At 36.5% G+C, this 26,781-nt stretch overlaps 1 protein-coding gene across 2 annotated transcripts in view; it reads right to left on the bottom strand.

The window, feature by feature from the left end:
* Window positions 1–26,781, bottom strand: part of GRID2 (glutamate ionotropic receptor delta type subunit 2) — a gene marked incomplete at its 3' end in the record, with an annotated part of 1,219,813 nt that overhangs the window by 209,631 nt on the left and 983,401 nt on the right. For both annotated transcript variants that reach the window (XM_081131278.1, XM_081131277.1), the window contains exon 13: window positions 20,317–20,512. In XM_081131278.1, coding sequence (XP_080987404.1) covers window positions 20,317–20,512 — 196 coding nt within the window. The remainder of the gene's footprint in view (window positions 1–20,316; window positions 20,513–26,781) is intronic.

The following is a 26,781-nucleotide window of genomic DNA, read 5'->3' as shown; positions in this document are numbered from 1 at the left end:
AAAGTAGTGTTGGCAAATTGAGAAATCAGAGATGTGGTAGAACTGAAAGACTTTGAACAACGATTTTTGCAGGACTGTATATTTTGAGTTCTAAAATTAATAATTAATAATTTGATATTCTTAGAAAGTTTTGCCCAAATAACTTCTTATTATATAAAAAGGAAATCATAGAGTCTACTTGCTTTTAACTAATTCTATTTTGTTTGCTATTTCAGTTTTTTTTGACCAAAAAAAATTTATTTAAAAAATATTTATGAAGAACCTTCTATGTTTCAGACACTATTCTAGTTTTTTGAAATAAATCAGTAAAGAAAAAACACAAAAATTCCTTCCCTCATACAGCTTACACTCAGTACAGGAAAGCAGTTAATATATAAAATATGTAAGTAAATTATACATTAAAAAGTTATATATGCCATGGTGAAAAAATAAAGCAGGGAAGGAGTATATGAAATGCTAAGGTAGAGAGACATTGCATTTAAAAATAGGGTGGTCAAGGAAGGTCCCAGTGAGCAGGTAACATTGAGCCAAGACTTAAAGATGGTGGAGGAACCAGCCATGTAATCCTTTGGGGAAAAAACACTCCAGAAAGAGGAAAAAGCCCATGAAAGGCTTTTGAAGGGGGTTGTGCTTGGCCTGTTAAGAAACAGCACAGAGACGAGATGAACCAAGTCAAAAAATAATGAGATGGGAAGACTCAGATGATCTGTGGCATGAGACTTTGGCAGAATAGTGGAGAGGCATGCAGACCAGGTAGGAGGCTGTTATGAGTCCGGGGAAGCAATGGTGGTAGCTTAGACTAGCCAGGGGTGGGGGAACCTTTTTTCTATAAGGGCTATTTGGATATTTATAACATCATTTGCGGGCCATACAAAATTATCAACTTAAAAATCAGCTATGAAAAAAAGCTCCTAGATTTACTGAATTTCGAGTTCCACCTGCAGTTGCCTTGGCGGGGCCAGACCAAATAATTTTGTGGGCTGTATGTTCCCCATCCACGGACTAGGGTAATAGCAGTGGAGGTGGTGAGAACAGGTATGTGTTCTTAAATTTAAAAAAAATAGCATTTTCTGACAGATCAGACATGGGATGTGAGAGAAAGAGAGAAGTCATGAAAGATTTCAGAGACTAAGATTTCTTTGAGACTAAGAAATTTAAAAAATAGATTTGCTGCTAGCTGAGAAACAAAAGATAAAAGGCAGAGCTACTGTTGAGTGTTAGATCTAATAAGTTTGAAAAATGTATATTAAACAGCTAGATGGTGAGTAGAGAATATCAAATGGGTAAATATTTTTGGCTAAATAGATCATTCAGTGGTTCTCACAGCATACTCGACTTAAAAGATGTGCTTATTGTATAGACAAACACAAAAACAAAGCCCCCCCCCAAAAAAAACCACCCAAAAAACCAATTCTAAGACACAGCTCCCAATTTCCAAATAATATGTTACCAAAATATACAAAATATTATGAACAGCTCCAAAAAGTACAGGGCTGAAAAATGAGACTTGGGTCATATATTATTGTGTACAACATGTGGAGCAATTTCCAAAAGCAGATAGATTCACAAACTTATTTAGATCCCCTAATGTAAAAAAGGAATTTGTCTAAAATTTCAGGTAATTATTTAATGCAAAGTCTCAAATTTAGAAATGATAAGTAAGCCTATCTTTGTTGCTAGAATTACATAAATGTGGGTATTCTTTATGGTGTTAACATGGTGAAGGAGAATGTTGATATTTTGAGCTGAAAGGTAATAAAAGCTTCCTCTGCTTCACAGCTCAACTGTAGTATTTCATTTGACTGTAATTCATAAGTTTCCTGTAGGCTAGATGTTTTATACGCAGAGTTAAATAGACAAAAGTATTAAATGCAATATATTTCTGACAGTGATATACTTTGTGGCACAAACTCTATCACATTTACCTGCTGCTGAGCAGATGGGGCATTCAAGCTTAACATCCTAGGTGAGAATCAGCAAACAAATGCATCTGCTGGGCCTTATTGTCAGGGAAGGGGAAAGCAGTAATTCGTGAGTATCTTCTCTTTCCCAGGCAGTGTCCTATGTTTTCAAAAAATAAATTTTGTATTTCACAATACAAAGCCCTTATTCTTTATCAAGTTTTTAAAAAATTAAGCTCAGAGGATTAAAAAATATATATGTTCATTGAAGTATACTAATTCTGAATTCCTCTTGTTTTTTCCATATTTTAGCTTATATTCCCCTTTAAGGTGAGTTACAACTTATCTGCTACATTTAGGGACATTTACCTGGTAATTTCTCAGGATTGTGACTAGGCCTCATGGCTGATTAATAGGAAATCTGAGCTTCAGACTCCATTTCATACCCCTCTAACCCCAAATAACATAAACTTAGATCTAATGTGTTATTTTGGACTCTTAAAGAAACACTTAAGAAAACAGTGTTTGGATATCATCAGAAATTAATGGGCAAATTCTCCTGAAACTTTGCACAAAATTTATAATGAATTCTAACAAGGAACAAATAAGCTAAAGTATTGAAAAATAAAAAGAATTCAGAATCAACCTTCCAGTGATCACATTATGTTGTAATATTCAGGCATTTTTTTATGCCATCTGGTAACAATTACATCTGTATATAGTATAGACACACTGTATATGCAAGCACTCATCAATGATCTATACCAATATTGGCAGAATCATTCATCTGCTTGTTTTTATATATATATATATATATTTATCCAATATAATCTTTTAAACTTAAAGATTGAGAGTATTCAATAAAAGCTCTGTGTCCATCTGCCTTCATGCCTTTGAACTCCTCTATTTTTCTTTCTTTACTATCTTGTTTTCTGTTTCCTTCCCAGGGTCTAGATTAGGTTGAGGTGAGCAAAGCATTTGGCTTAGGCAAAAAAATTGAAAAGAGCACTAAACTTAGTAATCAAAGTAAATAATATTTTAAGGTAATGTTTTTAAAAGATTAAAATAAAAAATCCACGATGAACAAAATTTTAAAAAGACTAGATCTGCCAATGGCATGTGGAATCATGTCTCTACGTAATGACTACTGATATTTTCTGGCACCCCTTAAATTATGCACCTGAGATGAATGGCAAAGTTGCTTGACCCAGTGTGGACCTGCTCTGTCCTTCCTTCCTTGCTTCTCAGTGTTCTAGACAAAAAGTATAAAACAAGAACATACAACTGATTATTTTACCAACCTAAATATACAAAATTCCACATGTCAACTTCCTATGATAAAGGTAAAAGTTCTCTGTTAAATAAACATGTACAATGAGACTGAGATCATTAGGTAGAAAAGTGTTGAGACCTATTCTGCTTATAAAAGAAATTATTTTGCTGAGAGACTTTTGAGATAGTGAATAAGTTGTACCATTCAGAATATAATAAAAATACAAAAAATATTGTCCCTTTAATAACTCTCTATGAGGACCCAGGTTTGAAAATTTGGGGTCTGAATTCATGAGTAATCTGAGATTGACTGCTATCAAAGAATATTTTTGTCATTGAAGTTGGAAAGAAAGGCTAAGAGTCAAGCTTGAAACTGAGCTATTTAATTTAATTCACTGGAGATTGAGATGCTGTAGAGACATAGGAATAAACTGATAAATCAGGTGTGGATCCTGACCTAAGTAATATACCATCTAGCAGGATAGATAGACACAGACCATTATGATATTAAGAAGAAACAATAATTGCAGATGGATAAATTATCAAGATGGATGAATTATTCATAAATTATTAAATTATTAATGGAGGAAGAAAATATATTAGGCAAGAGAATCAGGAATGTCTTTATAGTAACAACGAGCTAGACCTTGAAAATGAATAGGCTGTGGATAGAAAAAAAATGCCATGGGAGGAGGGGATTCATGATGGAAGAAAAAAATGAACAATACTTATATGTAAGAATACTGAGGATATAAGAGAGAGTCAGTAAAATTTAGTTTGATTGGAACATAAGGTGTGTGAAATGCAAAAAGAAAATGACACCTAGATGAATTCTAGCACAGAGTAGATGTTCAATAAAAAATTTTTAAATGAAAATAATGAATGAATACATAAAGGAAAACTGAAAGGGAGGACAATGCCAAAATGTAGAGATTTTTGAGTGCCAGGATAAACAAATAACGTTTGAGATAAAGTGGAGCACTTAAAGGTTTTTGTGCAAAGATGGATCACTATCAGAACTATTCTGAGGGAAGATTAATATGTTGGGAGGGGGCCAATCAATTAGTTATTTCTGTAGTCCAGGAAGGTAATAATAGTGACATGAATTACTAAATTGGAAGTAGAAAAGAAAAGGAGGGAATAAATGGGAGAGATGCTGCAGAGGCTGGATTGATAGTTAAAGCAATTAATTGACTCTGGTAAGAACGATGAAAGCGATAAGACAGACTCTTCAATTTCCAGCCAGGATGACAGGAAGGGTATTGGTGTTTTTAGCAGAAATAAAGAACAGAGAAAGATAAGCATCAACTTGCAAAGGAAGATAATTAGTTTGGTGCTAGACATAGAGCTGGCAGGGGCGTTGGCGGGGCATCCAGGTAGAGATGTACCACAAGCAGATAAGTGTTGTCTTGTTCCTAAAAAATAAATGCCGTCACAAGGGGAGAAGCAACATTTGCCACTTGATGTGTCCCTCACTTAACCTCTGCTTTCTGATTAATTGCATGTAAAGAGCAAAGATAGAGAAGGTTTTGTTCTTTTTGTGTTTAAGCATTCAAGAAAATCATGTACATTTATTTAAAAGCATGGTAGCATCCATTAAAGTGATAAAAAGATGTTAGATTATTTAGATTTGCCCAAAGTTCTGGATACCTAAAGCCTCTGGCTGAAAGACAGCAGAATGACATGAGTGGCTTGCTTGGATTTAACTATAGCCTGGGTCACTGGTTCTCAAACTTTAGTTGCAACAGAATCACTTGAAGAGCTTGTTAAGGTGGAATTTCCAGCCCCACCGGAAGAGTCTCTGATTAGGTAGCTCTGGAGTGGGGTCTAAGTATATGCATTTCTCATAAGTTCCCAGGTGGTGTCAAAGCTGCTGATCCAGAGCCCACACTTTGGAGATCACTGGTCTAGCACCAGGATTTTCAAATAATGCCCTGAAGAGTGATTCTCATAAGATAATCTGTGAACAATCTTTATCAGGAATACCTGAATTACTTATTAAAAATTTAATTCTTCTGATCTCACCCCAGGCCCAGTGAATTTTAATATCTGGGTTCAGAGTTTGGAAACAAGCTTTTTTTTTTTTTTTTTCAGCCTTTGTAATTATTAGTACCTTCTACAGTTTGACGACCACTCAAATTTTGATGTGAATTTTAATTAGCTTGGGATGACACGAGAGATTTAAGTTCTGCAATTGTGATAGAAAGAGCAAATGACCAAGAGTTAAGAGATGTGGGCTGTAGTTATAAATCTTGACACTAATTTGCTGTGTGGCCTTAGATAAATTACTTAATCTTTTTAGGTATAATTTCCTCATCTATAAAATAAAATGATTAAACTGGAAGATCCTTACATTCCCTTTCAGCTCCATGACTGTGATGAATTCTGGGAAGAGCAATGGGCAATGGTCAGAGACAAATATCCCCAGAGAGTTTAGGAGAACCAACACTTCTCAATTGTGTGGGTTAGAATACCATGGGTCTTGGTTTTGTTTTGTTAAATTATGCACACCTCTCCCCTCATTCTGTGGCTGGATGCAGGTTGTTAGTTTATTGGTCCCTTCTATCTCTGAGCATCACTGTTGGGTGAGCCATTTTGGGGGTTGGGTTGACCAGCCAACACAATCTAATTTCTACTGGAGTAAACGATGGGAATTATAGTGATTCAAGTTTGTTAGTCACATATTGCCCCTTAAAATGAATATTAAAATAGAACTTAAATGTATATGTTCCAACTCATACCCGTTAGACTGGTTACTATCAAAACTGAAGAAAACTAGTGATGGTGAGGATGTGGAAAAATTGGTGGGCATGTGAAATGGTGCAGCCACTGTAAAAAACAGTACACGCCCTGGCTGGTTTGGCTCCGTGGTTAGAGCACAGGCCCACAGACTGAAGGGTCCTGGGTTCGATTCCAGCCAAGGGCATGGACCTCGGGTGCAGGCTCGCTCCCTGGTCGGGGGTGAGTGCAGGAGGCAACCAATCGGTGTGTCTCTTTCACATTGATGTCTCTCTCTCTCTCTCCCGCCCCCCAAAAAAAAGCAATGGAAAAAATATCCTTGGGTGAGCATAAAAAAAGAAAAAAAAGAAAACAGTATGCAGTTCCTAAAAAAATTAAAAATAAAAGCAGAGACTCAAACATATTTGGAGCAGCATTATTCACAATACTCAAAGGTAGAAGCAACCCAGGTGGTGCCTGCTGATTAATGAGTAGGTAAACAAAATGTTGTATACACATACAACGAAATATTATTAAGCCTTAAAAAGGAAGGACATTCTATAGTGTGGATGAACCTTGAGGCATTATGCTAAGTGAAATAAGCCAGTCATAAAAAGACAAATTCTGTATGATCCCACTTATATGCAGTAGTTAAAGTGGTCAGATTTATAAAGATACAAAGCAGAATTGTGGTTTCCAGGAGTTTGGGGGAGGAAGATATAGGGGAGTTATTGTTTAATGGGTACAGAATTTTAGCTTAAGAATATAATAACTTTTCTGGAGATGAATGGTGGTGATGGTTATGTATCAATGTGAATGTATTTAATGCTGTTAAACTGTACAATTAAATATGGTTAAGTACAGCATAGGAAATATTGTAATAATATTGTAATAAATATGCCTGGTGCCAGGTGGGTACTGAAAATATCAGGGGGAGTACTTTGTAAAGTATCTGATTGTCTAACCACTTTGCTATACACCTGAAACTAATATAAAATAATATTGAATATAACTGAAAAAAACCTGTAATTGAAAAAAAAAGAAATTGCCTTAAAAAATATAAAAAAATGAAAATAAATGGTTAAGATGGTAAATTCTGTTATGCATGTTTTACAATTTAAAAGAATAGAATAAAAAATTTTAAATTTCAATAAAATATTTTTATGTTGAATATTAAATGTGAAAATTATTAATGTGATTTGCTCAGGTTATATTACAACTAATTTCTTATGACATAAAAAGGGAAGCTTTATCCTTAGTTATGGAGTTTTTAAAAACCTATTTTTACTTTTGGATTCCAGTATTTAATACTATATATAATAGAAGAAATAAAGGGGAAATTGAAAAAGCAGGTTGTTTTCTACCAAACATTAAGTATGGTTTATACTGTAATATATTTATTGCCCCCAAATACTATCAGGACACTAAAATTTTATTTATTTCATCGTCTCCCAAGCTGAGTCAGTGCCAGGTGGCAGAGCTGTAAAGGGCTTTGCAAAACATATTGATTTAAAATAAGGAAAAGAGAGTTATAGATATTTAACAAGAAAGGAGGAATTTGTAATCAGAAGCTTTAGTGCCCAAGATGACAATTAATCTGAGAAATGTAAAAGCAGAAGGATTGATAGTAATCATGGCATTTATGTTTTAGTAGGAGAATTGGATTCAGAAGTTGAGCAGAAAAATCATAGTAAAGCACTGACCACATAAATCAGAGTAAGAGGAAAGGGAAGGCCCTGGGAGAAATAGAAAAGACCAACCAGGGGCTGGGACTCAAGGAATGCCAAAAGTAAAAAATCAAAGTATGCGTTATAAAGAAAGGTGTACAGCTTAATGTAATGGAAACAAATACATAGGTATGGAAGTCCAATATCTTAATTAGAAATGTCTGAAAAGAGTGTTTCAAAAACATTGAGCCTTTTCAGTATATATCTTTTACTAGAGAGCTAAATTTTATAAAATTCTTATTTATATTAATAGACTTAGGGATAAAAAGGAAGAGAGCAAACAGTGAACAGCTTACAGGCATATTTACAAAACCATTTAGCCTTTCCATTTTTTTCGCAAAGTAAATGCTGCTCCTTGAAATTACTGTCTGGCAAAAGAAATGTTGTCTTATGAAGTGTACCCTTGGGCCTTACCAAGATTTATATTAGGACCTGACTAAATTGTGTTTGCTTGCCAGTACATCGACTTAACTGACAGTGTAAACACAGATGTGGGCATGGATTGGAATAGAAGAGCCTGAGGGGTTAGAGGTGGAGTTACAAAAAAGACAAATACTATTATCAATATGTTTAAAAAGAGGTATTAAAAGTGATAATTACAAGCCACTAGAAAAAGGGGCAAAAGAAATAATTTAGCAATATACAGACAACATACAAAAACCAATAAACATTTGAAAAAAAAGTTCAACAATCAGAAAAGTAAAAATAAAAATAAAATACTTTCTATTCATCATTTTGAAAAATAAAAGTAATACCATTTAATTCTGGCTATTTCAGGCAAGAAAGTGGAAAAACAAAACTCTCTTATTGTATTAATAGAAGTAGAAATTGGTACAACATTTTTAGAGACTACTTTGAGAGTGGTTATTAAATTCATAAATGTACATGCACCTTAACCCACAATCCTACTTTTAGGGCTGTAATAATAAAAACATATATACAATAAAAGTTCATTGTAGCTGCTTTTAGGAGAAAATATATGAAAACATTCAAATTTTCATCAAGTGCAATAATTTGGTAAATTATAGTAATTTGTGAAATATTTTGAAGGGATCAAAGTAATGCATAAACATATGTAAACTTGAAAGTTATTTATAACAGAAATTAAAAAGACAAAGGCAAAAAAAAATTCATTAGGAAAAAAAAGTGAAAAGGGAAACCAAACATAAAACTGTATGCATATGCATGCTTATTTAGTATAGGAAAAAGTCCTGAAGCTATACCACGGAGGTCAATTTTAAAGATAAACTGGATGGATAGAATTAGCCAATTTTAAAATTAAAGTGGGATTACAGTTTTTACTTTTCTGCTCTAGCAGGAATTTTTAAAGATGTATATGCACTTTCAACTTTGGGAAGTAAATCTGAACTAAACTAGATGACACGCGGCCCAGTAGGAGTCTTTGATCCACAACACAAACTGCACCTCCCCTCCCCTTCACTTGATTGTAGCACTTGATGGTTAATTTTATGTGTCAACTTGACTGAGCCATAGGACGCCCAGATATTTGGCTGTGTCTATTAGTGTGTTTCTGGGAGAGATTAGGATCTGAATTGGTGGACTGAGTAAAGCAGATGGCCCTCCCCAACGTGGGCGGGCATCATCTAACCCTCAGGGGCTTGGAACAGAACAAAGTGGAGGAAAGTTGAATTCTCTCTGCCTGACTGATTGAGCTGGGACATTGGTCTGCTCCTGCCCTTGAACTGGAATTTACACCATCAGTGTTTCTGTTCTCAGGCCTTCAGACTCGGATTGGAATTTACACCATTGGCTTTCCTGAGTCTCCAGTTTATAGATTGCAAGTTGTAGGACTTCTCAGCCTCCATAAGCTTGTGATTCAATTCCTTATTTCCTTATAATAAATCTAATTTTGTGTACACACACACACACACATATAAAATCAGGGTATTCCCCAAAATGTATATGCATTGTGGATAATTATAAAGGCAGTGTTTATTAAAATACATTTCATTTTCAAAATGTAATAGAATCTACAAACACTGCATGTACATTTTTTTGGGACACCCTGTTTATATGGGTATATCTATTTCCCCAAGTTGTGTTCAGCCTGACTATTCATTTCTGTAATAAAGGCCTAACCCTGATTTTAAGGTTTTATACTTATCAGTATATATACACATATATGCATGTGTGTATATATATATATGATATAGATATTTATTATTATATATGCAACTAGGTATTATATGTAGGATATATTATACACACACAACACACACATCCTATTGGTCTTATTTCTCTAAAAAACCCTAATACAACCACCTAACATCAAACTGTAATTGCTTTTTGTTTCTTGCATGGTGCTGTGTTCTGCTCACCTCTGCGCTTTCTCGTCAGGCTGCCTCTTCCCTATCCTACTTATTCTTATTTCTTTTACTTAATTAAATCCTACTAATTCTAAGTTTAACATTACTTCTTCTAGGAAGCCTTTGTGATCTGAACTAGCCTCATCCCCTAGGCTACGCTTGGTTGGCTTCTCTGTTTTCTCATATTACCTTGTAACCTTGTACATCTTTCTCTGGAGAGCTATTATTCTGCATTTTACTGCCCGACTAGACTAATCCATCTCAGCATCCTTGGTGCCTAACATAGTTTCTGGTACTTAGCAGCCAATGAATAAAAAAAAGTTTGTTGATGAAAGGAATGAGTGACTGAATAGATGAATTGGAATTGAGTGTAGCTAATTAAAAGAAGAATTGGAGTAGGTCTGGCTTTCATCATGGATTAAATCCCTATATAAAAAAAGCAATTTAAAAAATACATGCTCTGTCAATAGTGGGTATCTTTATAACAGTAGTGTTAACTTTATAAACATAAAGTAAAACCACTTTATAATTTTTACTTTAATTTATGGAATACATATATATAGATCTATCTATCTATCTATCTATCTATCTATCTATCTATCTATCTATCATCTATCATCTATCTATCTATATTTTCCCCTGGGCATCTAGAAAAAAATCCTTATTTATAGTTTGCTTTGTGTGCTATAAGACCTGACATAGTCTAACTCAAATTAAAATGCTATGACTGCTTAAGTAGTATATGGTTTTAGGTTTCTCCTTTCCTCTTTGGGAAAATATCTACTCAAGACTAATTTTGATTTAAGGCATCCATGAAGGTTATTAGAAACAAAAATAAGTTGTAAATAAAATTAAAAAAACACCCAATCCCAGGCATTGACAATGCATAGGCAGGGCTGCTGGAAATGATGTCTATGTGTTTTTTCATTCTCCCTGGTACAGAAAGAAGAGTGATATTCACTGTGTGATAACTGACAGACTTAAAAAAACCTCTGTTTCCTAAAGATCCAGAAATATGCCAGTGGGATCTGAGCTCTCAGATGCAGGTAACATGCTAAAGTGAATCATATGTTATTAGAATTATTTGGCAAAAGGACAGATGTACCAAATGCATTGCTACCTCTAACCCCTGTGGTATGACAGCCCAAGACTCCTGGCATTTTCATAGACCCAAAGCTGTTGAGTATTTTGTCTTGTTTTTCCTCAAGTTGTGTTCAGTCTGATGATTCATTTTGTAACACGTGCCTAGCCCTGATTTTAAGGTTATGTACCTATTAGGATATTACCAAGTCATTTACTGAAGCTCATGTTAGCTCTTACCCTTTCTCTGCTGCTGGCTCATGAACTGTCACCCACTTTGGCATTTTTACTCAATGTCAAATGATGCTACAGAGCTCTAGGAGGGAGAGGAAAGAAACAACCAGAAAAGGATATGGCCAGTGTGGTTCATGGGTTTGTGGCACAGACGACCAGGAATAGCTATGTGAAAAACTGTGTAACACTCAAAATTTGTTTTCTACTCAGCCTTTCTACTCACCATTACTTCATCCTTACCTGTGGGAAGCATTGCCCTCGAATCTCTCAGCTGCTGGAAGGACTGCTCTTAGCCAGCCCCCCACCTGCCACTGTTAATATGCCCCTGTGAGACGTTCACCCTCCTACCACCCTACACTGACCAACTTACCAACACAACTTGTCTACAGTCTAAAACCCATATTGGCACTAGATCCTGAATGCTTGTCATCATAAAAAAATCCAAAACTTCCAGATCACACCTCATTTCTTATTGATTTGGATCTGCACATCCTTTTGGCTTTGACCAAGTTTCCCCTTCCTCTCCAACTGTCTACACTCTTCCACCCTACTCTATGGAGTTCTATCATCACCATGACCCCTATATCTAGGGATATCTTACAATTTATTGTCGTGATGGGAATAATCTTGACAGTGAAAGGGGATTAAAAATTCTAGGAACAATTCTGACAGGTGGAGGCGGGCTCGGTCCCATACCAACAATTCTCAGACACTAGAGGGATATCCTACACTCCAACTCAATTCTGACATTATCTATAGGAGATAGTGTCAGATTTCACAGGTTAAGTGTTCAGAAGCCAGTTGCAAGTCCAGGTTATTACCTGTATTTCTTAATGCCTGGCTGTAGATTGGGTTTGATTAATTTGCTAGAGTGGTTCACAGACCTCAGAGAAACAATTTACTTATTAAATTACTGGTTTATTATATATAGAAGGATATAATTCATAAGCAGCCAAAATAGAAGAGATGAATAGGGCAAGGTATGGGGAAAGGGCATGGAGCTTCCATGTTCTCTCAGACTGTGTTGCTCTTCTCAAGCCTACATGTGTATACCAACCTGGAAACTGTCAGAACCCTGTCCTTTTGGGATTTTATGGAGGCCCCATTACATAGGCATGAATGGTTAAACCACTGTCCATTGGTGATGGAACTCTCCATCCAGCTCTTTTCCATCCCAGGAGCATGGTTGGTTTCCCTGTCAACCAGCTCTATCCTTAGGTGCAGTCCCAAAGTCACCTCATTAACATAATAAAAGACGCCTTTATTACTCTCCTTACTTAGAAAATTCCAAGGGTTTTAGGAGCTCTGTGCCAGAAACAAGAGGAAGACCAAATAAATATTTCTTATTATAAGTCACAGTACCAAAAGGATTCTATTACTAACAAGGGGACACCTGGCAAAATTGAGATTGTTCCAGACCAAGACATATGGTCACCCTGCATGTATTTTGCAATCTGTTTATTATTATTATTATTATTATTATTATTATTATTATTATTATTATTTCCTTTTACCTTTGTTTGCTAAATAGAACCTGCTTCTCCTCTGAGGACACCACATCACTTGGGGGCTCCTCAAGTGGTGGGTACTTCTCTTCCACAACATTCTTACCATGGGGGCTGAATAAGGAGTAATTGTCCTCCTTTCCCCTTGAACTACTTCTAGACCTGTCTCTAAAGTTCTCTAGCTTTGAAGGTCATGCTATCAACTATATATAACCTGCTGCTCATTCGTACTGCAGTCATCTGCTGACTCTCACTCCAACATCGCTTGAAGATATTATCATTCGTCCCATGTCACGCTCCTAAATACTAGTTCTGTGGTTATTTTTGGTGAATTGATTATTCACACAGACATCCTACTCCAGTACTGGGTTTCTCTGTCTCTTGGCTTCCTCTTTTCCAAAGACTGTGTCTTTTCTCCTACCTCAGCCGCCCACTGCCATGTCATATTTCCACTACCAGCACTCTCTTTATCATCTCAATTTCAAAAGTGTCATCACCGAACCAGCTTCATATTATTTCCAATTCTGTCCTTGCCCTTCTGGTTCATGACTCCAATTCTTCAGTTCCATCCGGACCTACAGTTCACTGCTCATGACATTCTCAATCTCCTCATGTCATCACTTTCCTTCTATACAGCTCAGATTCCATGGTTCATGATAACAACAAATTCTTTGCATTCACTTTCAACTTCCTCATTCCATTGTCTTCTACCATGTTTATCTAACAAACACCAATTCTGGTGAAATCTACTCTCTGTCGACTCCATATTTACATTCAGGAAGCTGAAGATGGCTGGAGAAAACTCACAATCATGCTGATGGGTCCCAATTTACAGCCATGACCACTACTGCAAGAGGGCCTCTAGTCTTTTCTAGGAATCCAGTTATATTTCACTTGTTTACTGTCCTTCCCATTCTCCAGAACAATCATTCCTACTTTCTCTATCTTCAAATCCCCACAGTTTCTATCCTGCTGCTTACACTTTGGTGATGGCCTTGGTTTTTGTTTCTTTTAGGAAATACAAACAGTCAAAAATGAACTTCCACTTGCTCCACCACTGTATCTTCCAAACTATCTGCCTGTACATCCATATGCTCCACCTTCGTGCTCTTACTATGGATGGATTGTGCTTTTAAGTCTAAACTCCATTTGTGCACTAGATGCCATTGCTTGTCACCTGCTCAAACACAGTTCTCCAGCAGTTCTACCTCTTTCCTGCATCATGAGTTTTCCATCCTATCAATATAGAGACACTGTATATATCTAGTTTCATAAAAAAAATTTCCTCAAACCTCACATCTCACTCCAGGAATACCTCCTGTTACTCATCATTTCCTTTTAGCGAAGCTTCTATAAAAAGTGCCTATTCTCATAACCTCCACCGCCTCTCTTCTCATTCTTTGTTCTATCCAATCTGACTTCAATTTCTTCTCCTTTCACTCTACCAGATCTACTCTGATCAAGGTCTCCAGTGCTGGCTCTCAAATAAATCATTAATTCTCAGCCTTTATCCTGCTTGATTCGTGAGCATCAACTAACAGTTGATCATGTGAAATTCCTTTAAACATTTTGTCTCATTTGGCTTCTAAACAACCACTTTTGTTTTTTCGCCTGCCTTTACTGACTCTGTTATACCCTTTTTATCTCTCCCTCCTCGAAATATTAAATTGTTCCAAGGAGTAGTCTTTAGCTATCTTTCTTTCCTAGATATACACTCACCCTTGGTGATATCATCCAGTCTTATGACTTTAAATACAAACTCTTTGCTAATAATTCCAAAATATTTATCTCATCTAGAGCTCTCTCCCAAACACCCAACTCATATATGCAGCAGTTTTCTTGGCATCTTTGCCTGGATAATTAATAAGCATTCCATATTAACCATCATGACAAAAGCAAATTTTCATTTGGCTTCTTAAATCTGCTCTTCCCATAGTTTTCTCAGTCTCAAAAAAAAAAAAAAGGCAACTTCTTATGACTTGCTTTCAAAAACTCATTTTTTGGATGTTAATAATTTTTAGTGGTTATACTAGACTTCACTGGGCTTTGTTATTCATAATTATTTTTAGAGAAGGATTTTTTATGACTGTTTAAAAACAATTAATTTAAGTTATTGATCTATTTTCTAGATTTATGCATGATTGGATTGTAAACTCCATTTATGTAAATGTGTATTTTTATGACCATGGTGGATTAGTCCGTGGAGTTTCTTTCCTCAGTGAGGAATTGCATTCTAGAGCTTCTAATACTAAGCATTTTTCTTTGTATGTTTCCTTATTTTAGTCTCTTATGAAAGAAAGATATATTAACTTAAAAAAAAAAATGGCAACTTCATTCTTCTAACTACCTAAGCCAAAGACATTGGATTCATCTTTAATTGCTCTTTTTCATACCTCACATGCAATATTGTAGAAAATCTTGTCAGAACTACCTTCAAAATATATTCAAATTCAATTACTTCTCATCAATTGCACCATAACCGCTCTGGTCCACCCACCATTGTCTCACTTGGATTATAGCAGTGGCCCTCTCACTGGTCTCCCTGCTTCCAATCTTGACTCTGTGCGCCCCCCCCCCAGCACCTATAGTGGACCTTTAAAAAATATATAGATCATGCCACTCTTCTGTTCACAACCCTCCCTTGGTTTCCCTTCTCAGAGTAAAAGCCAAAGTCATTTAAATGGCTCACAAAATATTATATCAATGATGCTTAACTTTTATTGTGAATCACCTGAAGGAATTTAAGATTTTCAGATGCTTTCTATTCCTCAAACAAGATACAACTGGAACTTTAGTGGGGTCCACACATTTTTAATTTTGTCTTACTCCCACTGTGATATCTCTTACTCCTCTGTCCTAACCACCTCCCACACCCCCTTTCTGTGCATCTGCTCCAGTGACATTGGTCTTCTTCACATTCCTCTCTATCATGCCAAGCTAGCTTCTCCCCTAGGAATTTTGCAATGAGTGTTCCTTTGGACTGGAGCACCTCCTATCCCTCCTCTCTCCCACTATTTTCATGGCTCATACCCTGTCCTCTTTCAGGTCTTTATTCAAACATCACTTTCTCAGAGATGCCTTTGAGACCACCCAATATATAATGGCAACATCCCTCTTTTTGCTTCTGCTCTCTTTCCTTACCCTTTCATTTTTTCTCTATAGCACACAGGTATGAGGTTGTTTTCTCTTCACTACATTATCCATTTGGGCAGGAACTTTGCTTGCTCCGTGTGCCTCTCAAAGCCTAGAACTGTGCCTGGTAAATAATAGCTGCTCACTGGACACTTGTTGAATAAGTAAGTTCAATCTACCCAGTGTTTCAGCCAGAGATGAATAAAAAGAGTCAGCTTACCTTGCATAGGGTCTGAAGTCTGCCTTTCTGCCAAAATCCTCCACAATCTTGGACACTGGCCTATTTAATATGACCAGTCTTTCATCTTGGCTTTCATTTCTATTCTTTAGTTTTCCAGCTAGGATTAGAGGTGGGTCCTGAAGCCCAGGAGCTTGGCTGGAGCCTTCATGCACCATCTGAACCGTGTAAGTTCTCCTTTCCCCATACCGCTCTGGGACTTGAGATTACCGGTGTTGCAAATTGATCTTTCTGATTGAATAAGGCTGCTGCCAGCATCACCACCCACTTCCCTGTTGCCATAGTATCCCTCACAGTTCACACCCCTAATTAACTACGTAGTCTGAGGTATTATTTACTCACCATTGGGATTCTCTGCCTAGGACAGACGTTCTAATCCTACCACTCCTGCTTTTCTTCCCTGGTAGTCTTTATTGCTGTGGTTCTGGAATAATTTGTTCTTTACCATTCGAATTATAATAGGTTATCAGGAAATAAATATTGCCCTCTTAATAACCAGAGACTTCTCTATTTCAGTGCTATACACAGATCCATCATTCCTGGTCAGATCCTTACCTGCAACCTAGAATTTCTCTATTTGTTCTCAGAAATTACCTGTCTCAGGTCCCAGTTCCTCCTAAAATAATCTGATAGACTGAATTTCCATCAATGTGCTAAGCCAATGGAATTTTAAAGTTATAGTTTTCCAAGACGTATGTGGGTTTTAACAAGGATTGATTTTCGATGGTGTAATTTCAGAATTGCTGAGTCACCATCATGGCCTCTTAACTGGTTTCCAGGTTCCACACTGACACCTTCGGTTTTTCACAATGCAGCAGATATGATTTACCAAAATATTAGTTAGATCATGTAACTCTTCTGTTCAACACCTCCTAAGTTTCATGTCCTACACAAAGTAAAAGCCCACTTAAAAATGCTCCATACAGCGCTACATTAGCACTTCTCAGACTTCAGTTTAGCATGCTTAGGAATTACCTGGGAGTCTTGTGAGAATAAAATTCACATTCAGAAAAGGTGAGATGGGGCCTAAGAGTCTGCATTTCTAACTAGCCCTCAGGTGACGCTGATGCAGCTAGTTCCCAGGATTACACTGTAGCAAGATCCTATGTGATTTGCCTTCTCCCTACCATCCCACCTGTCCCTCTACCTCTCTGACCTTGTTACACCTCTGATACTATCACTAATTTCTGGAGATACACTGTTGTCTCTCATAGTTAGAATGTCCAGGAATGCACCCACCTAGGACCTTTTCATTGGCTGACCCCTCTGTCTGGAAACACTTCAACTTCACCCAGGTATCTCTCCCTCCCTCCCTCCCTCCCTCCTTCCCTCCCTCTCTCTCTCTCTCTCCCTCTCCCTCTCTCCACCACTGTCCCTCACTCCCTCTCTTCCCCACCTGCTTCAAGTCTTTGTTCCAGTGTCACTTGCTTAGTGAAGACTTCCCTGGACATCTGATGTAACAAAGCAGGTCATCTTCTCCATGTCCCCCTCTCCCTCTCCTACTCTGTTTTTCTCCTTAACACTTATCACTGCTGAAATACAACATACTTTATTTATCTTGTTTACTGTCTGCTTCCTCCACTAGAATGTAAACTCCACGAAGGCATTTTGTTTTCATTTATGTTCACTCCAGTGACTAAAATACTGCCTGACACATAGCGGGTGCTCAATAAGAAATTGTTGAATATATGCATTAAAAATTCAGTTATGTTTCTCAAATCCCACTTTTTCTATTTATGCAAAACGTCATAAGTTTTTTTCAGTTTAATTAGGCTAGTTTGGTTTAGGTGAATGTCTCCCAAGAATAGCTGATCAGAACTCATTTACTAAATCCTCACGTATATAGGTTTGTTCAGTAAAAGCAGAATGAAGATATTAGAAGGGATCAGGATCTACCTACAAATCTTAGAAATGTAATGAGACTAGTAGCACAATTAAGAATAGGCAGAAGCTGAGACATTAATTGGATCTATAAAGTTATAATTAGATTGTGAGGATTGTTTTTCACACTGAGGCAGGCTTTCCTGGAAGGCAGTTACTGTATACTGTTTATATAAATTCCTGTCAGAGATACTGTAGAAGAAGTTTGGTCTTTTGTGGAATATTGACCTCTGAGGTCCCTTCTGCCTGCACAAATTAGAAGTCAGTGACAGAGAGGAGGAGGCTGCTATGTGAGATGCACAAGGGTAGTTGCTCCAGGAAGAATCCACAACCACATTTCACGTGTTCTCAATCTCACGAACTCCCTGTGAGCTTTAGTGGGTGAGAAGGTTATTGTTGGTTGGTTGGTTGGTTTTGTTTTCATAGAAGCTGGCCAAGACCTTGCAAACTAAACCAAAATACGTTTTATTATTACTACCTATTCTCTGTCGAATCGATTGTCATCTGTCTGTGCTTTTGGTTGAAAGAAATATATACCAGAAGCAAATTTCACTTTGATATTTTCCATTATGAATACACAAGGAAATTCTAGTAAATCAAAAAACTGAATAAATGTGGTGTAATAAATACTGAGATATTTGATTTGCAGTTTAAACTCATAAGTCCTCTTTATCAGCAGACTATCGGGAGACAGAAACTGTTTTTACTTCTTTTATTGCATTACCTTTTTTATTATATCACAGTTTTAAGTGAACCTTAAGAATATTAAATAATAATGTTTTGTAGTTACAAATCCCTCAGATATGCATTTTCTCAGGTAATCTTTAGGATCACCTTATGAGTTTATGGCTCCAGTCATACTATTATTTATTGATGTTTCTACATATATTATTTTTTAAAGTAATGACAAGAACCATGAGCTGGAATTCCTCATCACCAGGAGATGTTTATGTCAGCATCATCAGTTTTTAAAATAATATCAATGTAGTGACTGCAAAATTACTAAGCTGAATCTAGGGGACCATAGCAGTAGCAGATAAATAGGGGACCACAGCAGTAGCAGATAAATAACATCATATGAAAAGGCACAGAATAATGCTAGAACCTGTGGCAGAATATTTATAATCGTCAAAACATTCTCCAACATAGAGTTATTGAGTTTGATTTTGAAGAAGGAACTCAGACATTGGTCCAAATTATTCTGCTGTGCAAGGTTACAGAGAAAAAGTGTATTACCACCCCTTGCAGCTGTTAGCAACATTCATTCATTCACTCACTCATTCATTTATTCATCCCATAATTATTTATTAAATATCAACCATTGTGACTTTTACTGTGCTAGCCAGTGACACAATTTTAAGCAAAAATCATTCAGTTTTCTCTTGGAGGTTGACGGGGCCTGAGAAAGAAAGCATTACTTTTGTGTAAATGTTTGTAAACCACAGCCCAGAATAAAAACCATTGTGTTTTTAACACAAAGCACTACTTACCTTTTTGGTAAAATAACTTCTAAATGATAGCTATATAAAAATAAGATGTAAATGTTTTCACTTTTGGAAATAGAAATAGACATTTGGAGGAACTTTGTTGACAAGATTAACTTTTGCATACAGATAGCTTCACATAATCATAAGTAAAGACAAGGTTTTCATCTAAAAACAAATGCAGGAAAGAAAATACTCTTGGTCATTTGAAAAGACTGAATAATCTGAATGGTATTTGGAATAGGATTTGTAAAAACATTTTCAGTCTTCCTATGTATAAGTCTCTGAGCCTGTTCTAAACAAAATGCCAGCTCATGTTTTCCAGCTTTGGATTGCCGTTGGAAACGGATCCTTTAGACCAGCGATTTTCAACCTTTTCATCTCATGGCACACATAAACTAATTACAAAATTCTGTGGCACACCAAAATATATGTTATATTTTTTGCTGATCTGACAAAAAAAAAAAAAGGTATAATTTTGATTCATTCCATTGTGTTGTCTGTTGTCCATTTTTATTTGACAATCTAAGGGAAAAGAGGTCAGTGCCCCTGACTAAATAGTCAGGTAGGGCATGTTTTAAAAATTCTTCAGGCACACCGGTTGACACTGCTGCTTTAGACACACACACTACAGAGGGTCTGAATTCCCTCTACTGGTGCACTGTCACATCAAAATCTTCTTTACACCAACAGAAGGTATAATGTAACTGAAAACTATGTTGAAGTTAAAATTTTAAAAAAAGAAAGAAACCCATCTTAACAATTCTAATATGAGACCCAAAAGGGTAGATTATGAATGAAAGACTGTGGCCAGTACCTTCTGAATGCCTGCTTGGGACTCAAGCACGTTGTTCTCGGATCCGTTGCTTCGGTTGATCATGCGCCACATTTGGGAATACATGCTGTCCCTCTCGAAAGGATTCAGCCCCTTCATGCGCACATGCTCGTAGACTGCAGAGTCCAGGACCGTGCCGTAAGGGATTTCTGTCTGCTTGGAAAGGTCCTGGAGAGACCTTAATTATTAGGGGAGAAAAGAGACACAAGAAAGAGGACTGAGTATTTCCAAAAGGAAGTTAAAGGAAGCAAAGAGCAATATATGTAAATGCAGATGTCAAATTGCTCTTCTTATTTTATTGTTTCTTAAAATTAAGATGCATTACATAAGAAGAATTTCTGTTGGAATGTATGGCACTATGCAAATCATGAGAAGATAAAATTACTACTGAAGGAAAGGTGAAAATTTCTAGTGGTAAGGTAATGGTTTTATGTGAACCTACACTACAAAAAAAGAAAATAAAATCTAGCAATCCCATCAAAGCAAAGACACACTAAATTAGATCGTCAGATAATCATATAATCATTTAGGTTTATTTTTACTTTTAAAAATCAATATATTATAAGTCTTAAGCCTATATTCCTAAAGATAGCAAGGCTTAAATATTTTTATAAAATAATTACACTTTGCAGAAACAATATGTTTTAAGGTCAAGTGTGTAAGGAAAAATTAGTTTATATGATAGTCATTATTGAGTGGTTACTACATATATCCTGGGCAATTAACATATATTATCCTCACACCAATGCCTCATATTCAGAACTATTTTACCCATGTGAGAGACAGAGGATTCAAATGTAGACCTGACTGGTTCCAAAGGCCATGTTACTTCTACTGCAAGATTCTGACTCTTATTTCTATATTTCTTTTGCTATATTATTTTTTTCAGGTGTCTGAGTGTGTGTGTGTGTGTGTGTGTGTGAGAGAGAGAGAGAGAGAGAGGGAGAGAAACTTCTATTTGTATTCAAACGGAATAAACTCCATGCTTCTGGAAAGCTAAATATGTTTTTAGCTTTCTCTTTTACAGAATAATGCTCCAAGATTTTTAAATTATTCTTTGAGTTACAGATGGTATCTATTTTTCCCGAGTTATCTTTAAATTGGTGGTCAGTTTCCTTACATTTGAGTTTCTGAGCCACTCTATACTTTCTTAGAGAACCAATTACCACGCCACTGGAATTCATTGAATTTGTGTAGGTGCTCAACTCTAATGACTGACATTTAAGGACAAACATGTGTCTTTGGCATGCTGTTCAAAATTAGATGCTGGCATGCTTCAGACTCACTAACCTCTGAGAATAGGGCAGATGCTTTGAAACACTGGACCATATTTTGAACAAGAATAAATACCCACAGCTCTCTAACTATGACCCATGGATCTCATGTTATGTATACCTCTGACCCTTTGGTCTGCTTCTAGATGGAGTCTGCTAATGATTTCTGGGGGATCTTTGCAACCAACAACAACCAACATTGGGCAAGGGTATTGGAAATACTCTTACAGGTCACCAGCTTCCATCATGTACAAATTGTGTTGAGAACAATAAATTGTGGGCTGTGTTTGTTAGAGAAGTATTTATACCAATTTATAATAGTAAATTTTAGCAAAATTTAATCTGTATTTTATTGTTCTTTTTATGTTGTTGATGTATATCATTTACTCTATGAAACCACCTTGACAACTCCTTATGATTCCACATTTTTCTTCATAAAATAGTGCATTTTTAAAAATTGCTTTTTGAAGGGACTAATTTTCTAGACTAATCTATAACTATTGATATTATTCTACCATTTAAAAAAGATAAAGTCACAGTACAAATGAACAATTGAGGGCAAAAGCAGAAATATAAGTGAGCTACATGTAGCTAGGGTACAACCTGAGAGTAATAAGGCACTTGCTCCTGGGACATACCATAATTATGTTGGTAGTTGTGTAGCAATAAGAATTTTGTTTCAAAAGAACAATTTACATCTTATTTACTACTGTTTCAAGTAATAGGAGTAAAACTATATTCAAAATGTTAACATTTAAAAATATTTTTCACCAGTGTAGTGGGAGATATTCTACACTGGTAATACAGGGGAAAGAAATGAAACATATTCATACAGGTTATAATAGTAGGTCTCATTTGTTCAATTTCTATAAATACAAGGGTTAGGTTAGGTAGATATACAGAGCTTGCACTTGCACCTTCTAGAACCTGAAGGTCTATGGCTGGAGAAGGCCCTGTTAGGGTTTGTAAGAAGCCCTCCTGGGATAGCGCTGGTTAGGCAGCTCAGTTGGTTAGAGCATCCTCCTGATAGCTCAAGGCTGCAGGGTTCCATCCCCAGTCAGGGCAAATACAAGACTCAACCACTGAATGCATAAGCAAGTGGAACAACAAATCTCTCTGTCTCTCTCTCTTCCTTTCTCTCTCTAAAATAAATAAATAAAAATAAAAATAAACACACCATAAACCCTCCCAGGAAACCTTCCCAGGATAGGACTGGCTAGTGGTTGCTTAGTGGTTCCAGCAATCACGATTGATTATAACCCTCAGGCTTCATATGATGATGCTGAGATCACAGTCTAGGGGGAAAATTTTTTTAAAATGTTTTTTGAAAAATTGATTTGAGAGAGAGAGGAAGGGAGAGCGATAGAGATATAGAAACACTGATGACAAAGGAATCTGCATCAGCTGCCTCCTGCACGTCCCATACTGGGGATCGAGCCCACAACCTGGGCATGTGCCCTGACCGGGAATCAAACCTGTGACCTCTTGGTTCATGGGTAGGTGTTCAACCACAAAGCCACACCGACTGGGTTAGGAGGGGTAAACATTTTTTATGTCAATGTTTAAATGTATAACTGGTTTGTCCAAGTAGTCATACTAGTAAAATACTGTTAAATAACACCTCTTAGCTTTCCATGAAAAAAAATTGAAATCAAATGTTGGAATCTTTAATGTAATCAGGTTTCTATAACATAGCATCACCTTAAATAATAGATTTACAACTTTAATGTATAATACTCTTATAATACAAAGAGTTTAGTTGGTAAAACTATTTTGTACACAATAAAATTTTTAAAGGAATATCTTTACATATTGCCTGTGTGAAGTCCCTGACTCCAGAAAAAGGCAGTTTATTTTCAACATACTTCAAATTTAGAATAACAGGGCATTTTGTAACTTAGAACAAAGGCATGTTCCCTCTAGCTTCATTTCTGATATCAAGTCAGCTTACAAATTTGCCTTGAGATATGCTTGCAAAAAAAATTATAGCTTGTCTGATTCAGTGTCATTTCATTATAGTACACCAAGATAGCAACAAAGGTGACAAATATAAAATGAAGCAAAGTGAAGTGAGCTCCAATAGCTCATTACAGAAAGAAAAGGCTGTTTTAGGAGCTCAACACAAAAAAGGAGTGCTTATTTTAAGTGGTCATTTTGCATTTTCATGTTAATAAGATTTTAGAGCAAGATCAGCAGAAATGCTATGGCCTTATGATCCCCTTAAAGAAATCTAATAGGTTATTCTAGAAGTGGTAATCCTCAGAAATTGTATCTGAAGGTCAACATCTGAGTGTATATTATCTAGACATGCCAAATCATTGTTTTAAAATGCAAAATAATTCTAAAATAATTAATAAGTATGAAGGCTAAATGAAAGCAAATGCTTTGCCACTCTAATCAGCTTCTTTTTCTCATCTTACTGAAATTCTTCTTTTATTCCTCATAGTGGTGTCTGATATGACTAGCAGCCCTAGTACTAAACAACACTGAGAGTTGATAGGTGATATTTGTGTGAACATTACATATACTGAGATACTGTGTAATTTAGGGCACTTCTGTGAGAGTAAATTTTAGAAATTTGAGTGGACCTAAACTGATTTCAAACTCTTTCCATGAGAAACTCTTTCTATTTAAAACCCTTCAAGCACTGAAAATTAATTTTGATACATATGATAGTCTGATATTAGATATACCTGATACCAATAGCTTTGGCATTGGGTACATTTAAAAATTTTTTTTCTTTTTTCCCCTCTTTATTTTATTTTTTCCCATCACCATTTACTCCCTTTTACCATCTCCCCCTCTTCCCCCTTCCCCCCCTTCCCACAATTACCACACTGTTGTTGGTGTCCATGAGTTTTCTCTCTCTTTTTTCCTTTTTTGCTCAGTTCCTCTGCCCCCACCAACACCTCTCCTACCAGAGCTGCCGGCCTGCTTTCTATTTATGAATCTGTTTCTTTTTTGCTTGTTAGTTCAGTTTGTAGAGAATGACAAGTACCATATGATTTAACTCATATGGGGAATGTAATGACATTGGGTGCACCTTAAAGTCAAGAAGGTCTATAATGTGTGAGCTGTGTGATGTTAGGTACCCCTGTTAACCTTACTTCCCTCATCTATAAATGGAGAGGACAAGAGTGATGCTGAGAGGACCTGTCACATCAGTATTTGATGAAGTGGCCTATTGTCTTTACATGAAGGTTATTATTATAATAAATCCCCTCCTTATAATGCCCTATGTAATGATTTCTGTGTGTGTGTGTGTGTGTGTGTGTGTGTGTGTGTGTGTCTGGATGACCCCTTATAAAATTGTTGAAGAGGTGATTCATGAATTGAAGCCAACCTAATGTCTCATTTTCTTTCCAAGTACAAGATTGTATAGATATATGATACTAAATGATTATAACTTTCTTCATAGCAAACTCTTTGGGACATGTATACGACTTTGTGTTAATGAAATTATGTTATAATGAATGTGTTGATAAAAATACATTTCTAAAATTGTCGACTAGTTAAAAATCTAATGCATATCCCTTCTTCAGCGAACTTTCACTCATATTTTTACCTATTTTGCTTTAACAAGAGAATAAATCTTACCAATATAAACTTTAAAATAACTTTCATAAATCTCTCTTTTCCCTTCCTTCCTTCCTTCCTTCCTTCCTTCCTTCCTTCCTTCCTTCCTTCCTTCCTTCCTTCCTTCCTTCCTTCCTTCCTTCCTCCCTTTCTTTACTCCAACTGAGGTCAGGATTTTCCCCTCACACTCTCTCCTCAGTTTCCTACTCTGGATACTGATTTCAGTACCTGTCAAAGGACACATATTGTTGTAGCTCAAAGTCCTTTTGCAACCACATAAAAAGCCTGCCTGGTGCCCAGTGTGTTCATTAGTTGCAGCAGCTGAGAGCTGTTGTAGGTATAGCACAGAGGCAGGTTTTACAGCATAAGGGAAAGTGCTCCGCAATTTAAAACTTAAAAGAACAACTAATATGACAGAGAGTGAGAACCAGAGTTACTGAGACCCAAGAGGTATGCAAAAGTGTTGGGAAATGAGGCTGTCGGGTAAGGCAGGCCTGACACCGCGAGGCACTGCCCACAGCTGCGCACCGGGCAACGGCTTCGTTTCTAAAACCATGGGTTTTGAAAACAAGGATTTGAGTTTCGATCCTTGGACAAATTATTTAAACTTCTCCAAATTGCAATTTCTTTCCCTCTGAAACAGGAGAAAACAATAATTTTTTAAATAAGGTTTCTTCTGGATGTTTGAAGTAGCTATTGCACATAAGACACTTAGCTTAGTACTTGGCTCTCTGTAAGTGCTCAATTACTGGTAGTGTGTACTCATTAAATTTATGATTATTATTACTATTACTTTATTCTCTTTGTTTTATTACTGTCATTACTATTACTTTATTCTCTGCGGTTTCTGGAATTGCCATCTCCTTATTTTCCCACCAATTAGATTCATTCTCAGGCAACCCCTCTTCCTTTCCAATGGCCTTTCTAACCACCTCTCCCCCTTCTAATCTCTCATCAAGCTCTGTACATTTTTCCATGTTGCAAATCTGTCATTACCTTTGCCTTTCCATTGCCAATGCCCTCATAATTTCTACTTAGAAAATTATTTCAAAGCCCTTTCCCTCTCTTTGTTCTCACCCACCTCTAACCCATCCTCCCAGCACCACAGCTAAAATGTTCTTTCTGATATGCAAATCTGATCCTGTCTCTGCCTTACTGAAATAGTTCCTCTATATCTCACTGCCTTTATAAAAGAGATTAAGCTCCCTAGCATTTGAGATCCTTCAAAAATTTGGCCTATTTTTTTTTTTCCTTTCTCGGAAACAACCCTTTGCCTCATTCATATTCACATTACAAGGCAAACAGACCGGTTCATCATTCCTTCCTTCTTCACAACAACATGCCTTAGTGGGTGTTTTCTCAGCATGTTTCCTTACCCACTTGGGGAATTCTTTCCCCTCGAGGTCAAACTCCACCGCCTCTACAGTGTTCTTCTACTTCTTAGAATGAAATTTTACTTCTTTATATACCTAATTAGAGGATATGCTGCTGATCCTCATAATAATAATTATTATTTTATTCATCTTTGAAACTCAGGACCTAGCCCAGAGTCTGGAAAACAGTCAACAACCAATGAGGCTCACTTGTTCTGGCTACT

This window comes from Miniopterus schreibersii (genome assembly GCF_964146895.1).
Source record: "Miniopterus schreibersii genome assembly, chromosome: 1".
NCBI lineage: Eukaryota > Metazoa > Chordata > Mammalia > Chiroptera > Miniopteridae > Miniopterus > Miniopterus schreibersii.
The sequence above is the reverse complement of the archived record's forward strand: the minus strand, read 5'-3'. Positions and strand labels throughout refer to the sequence as shown.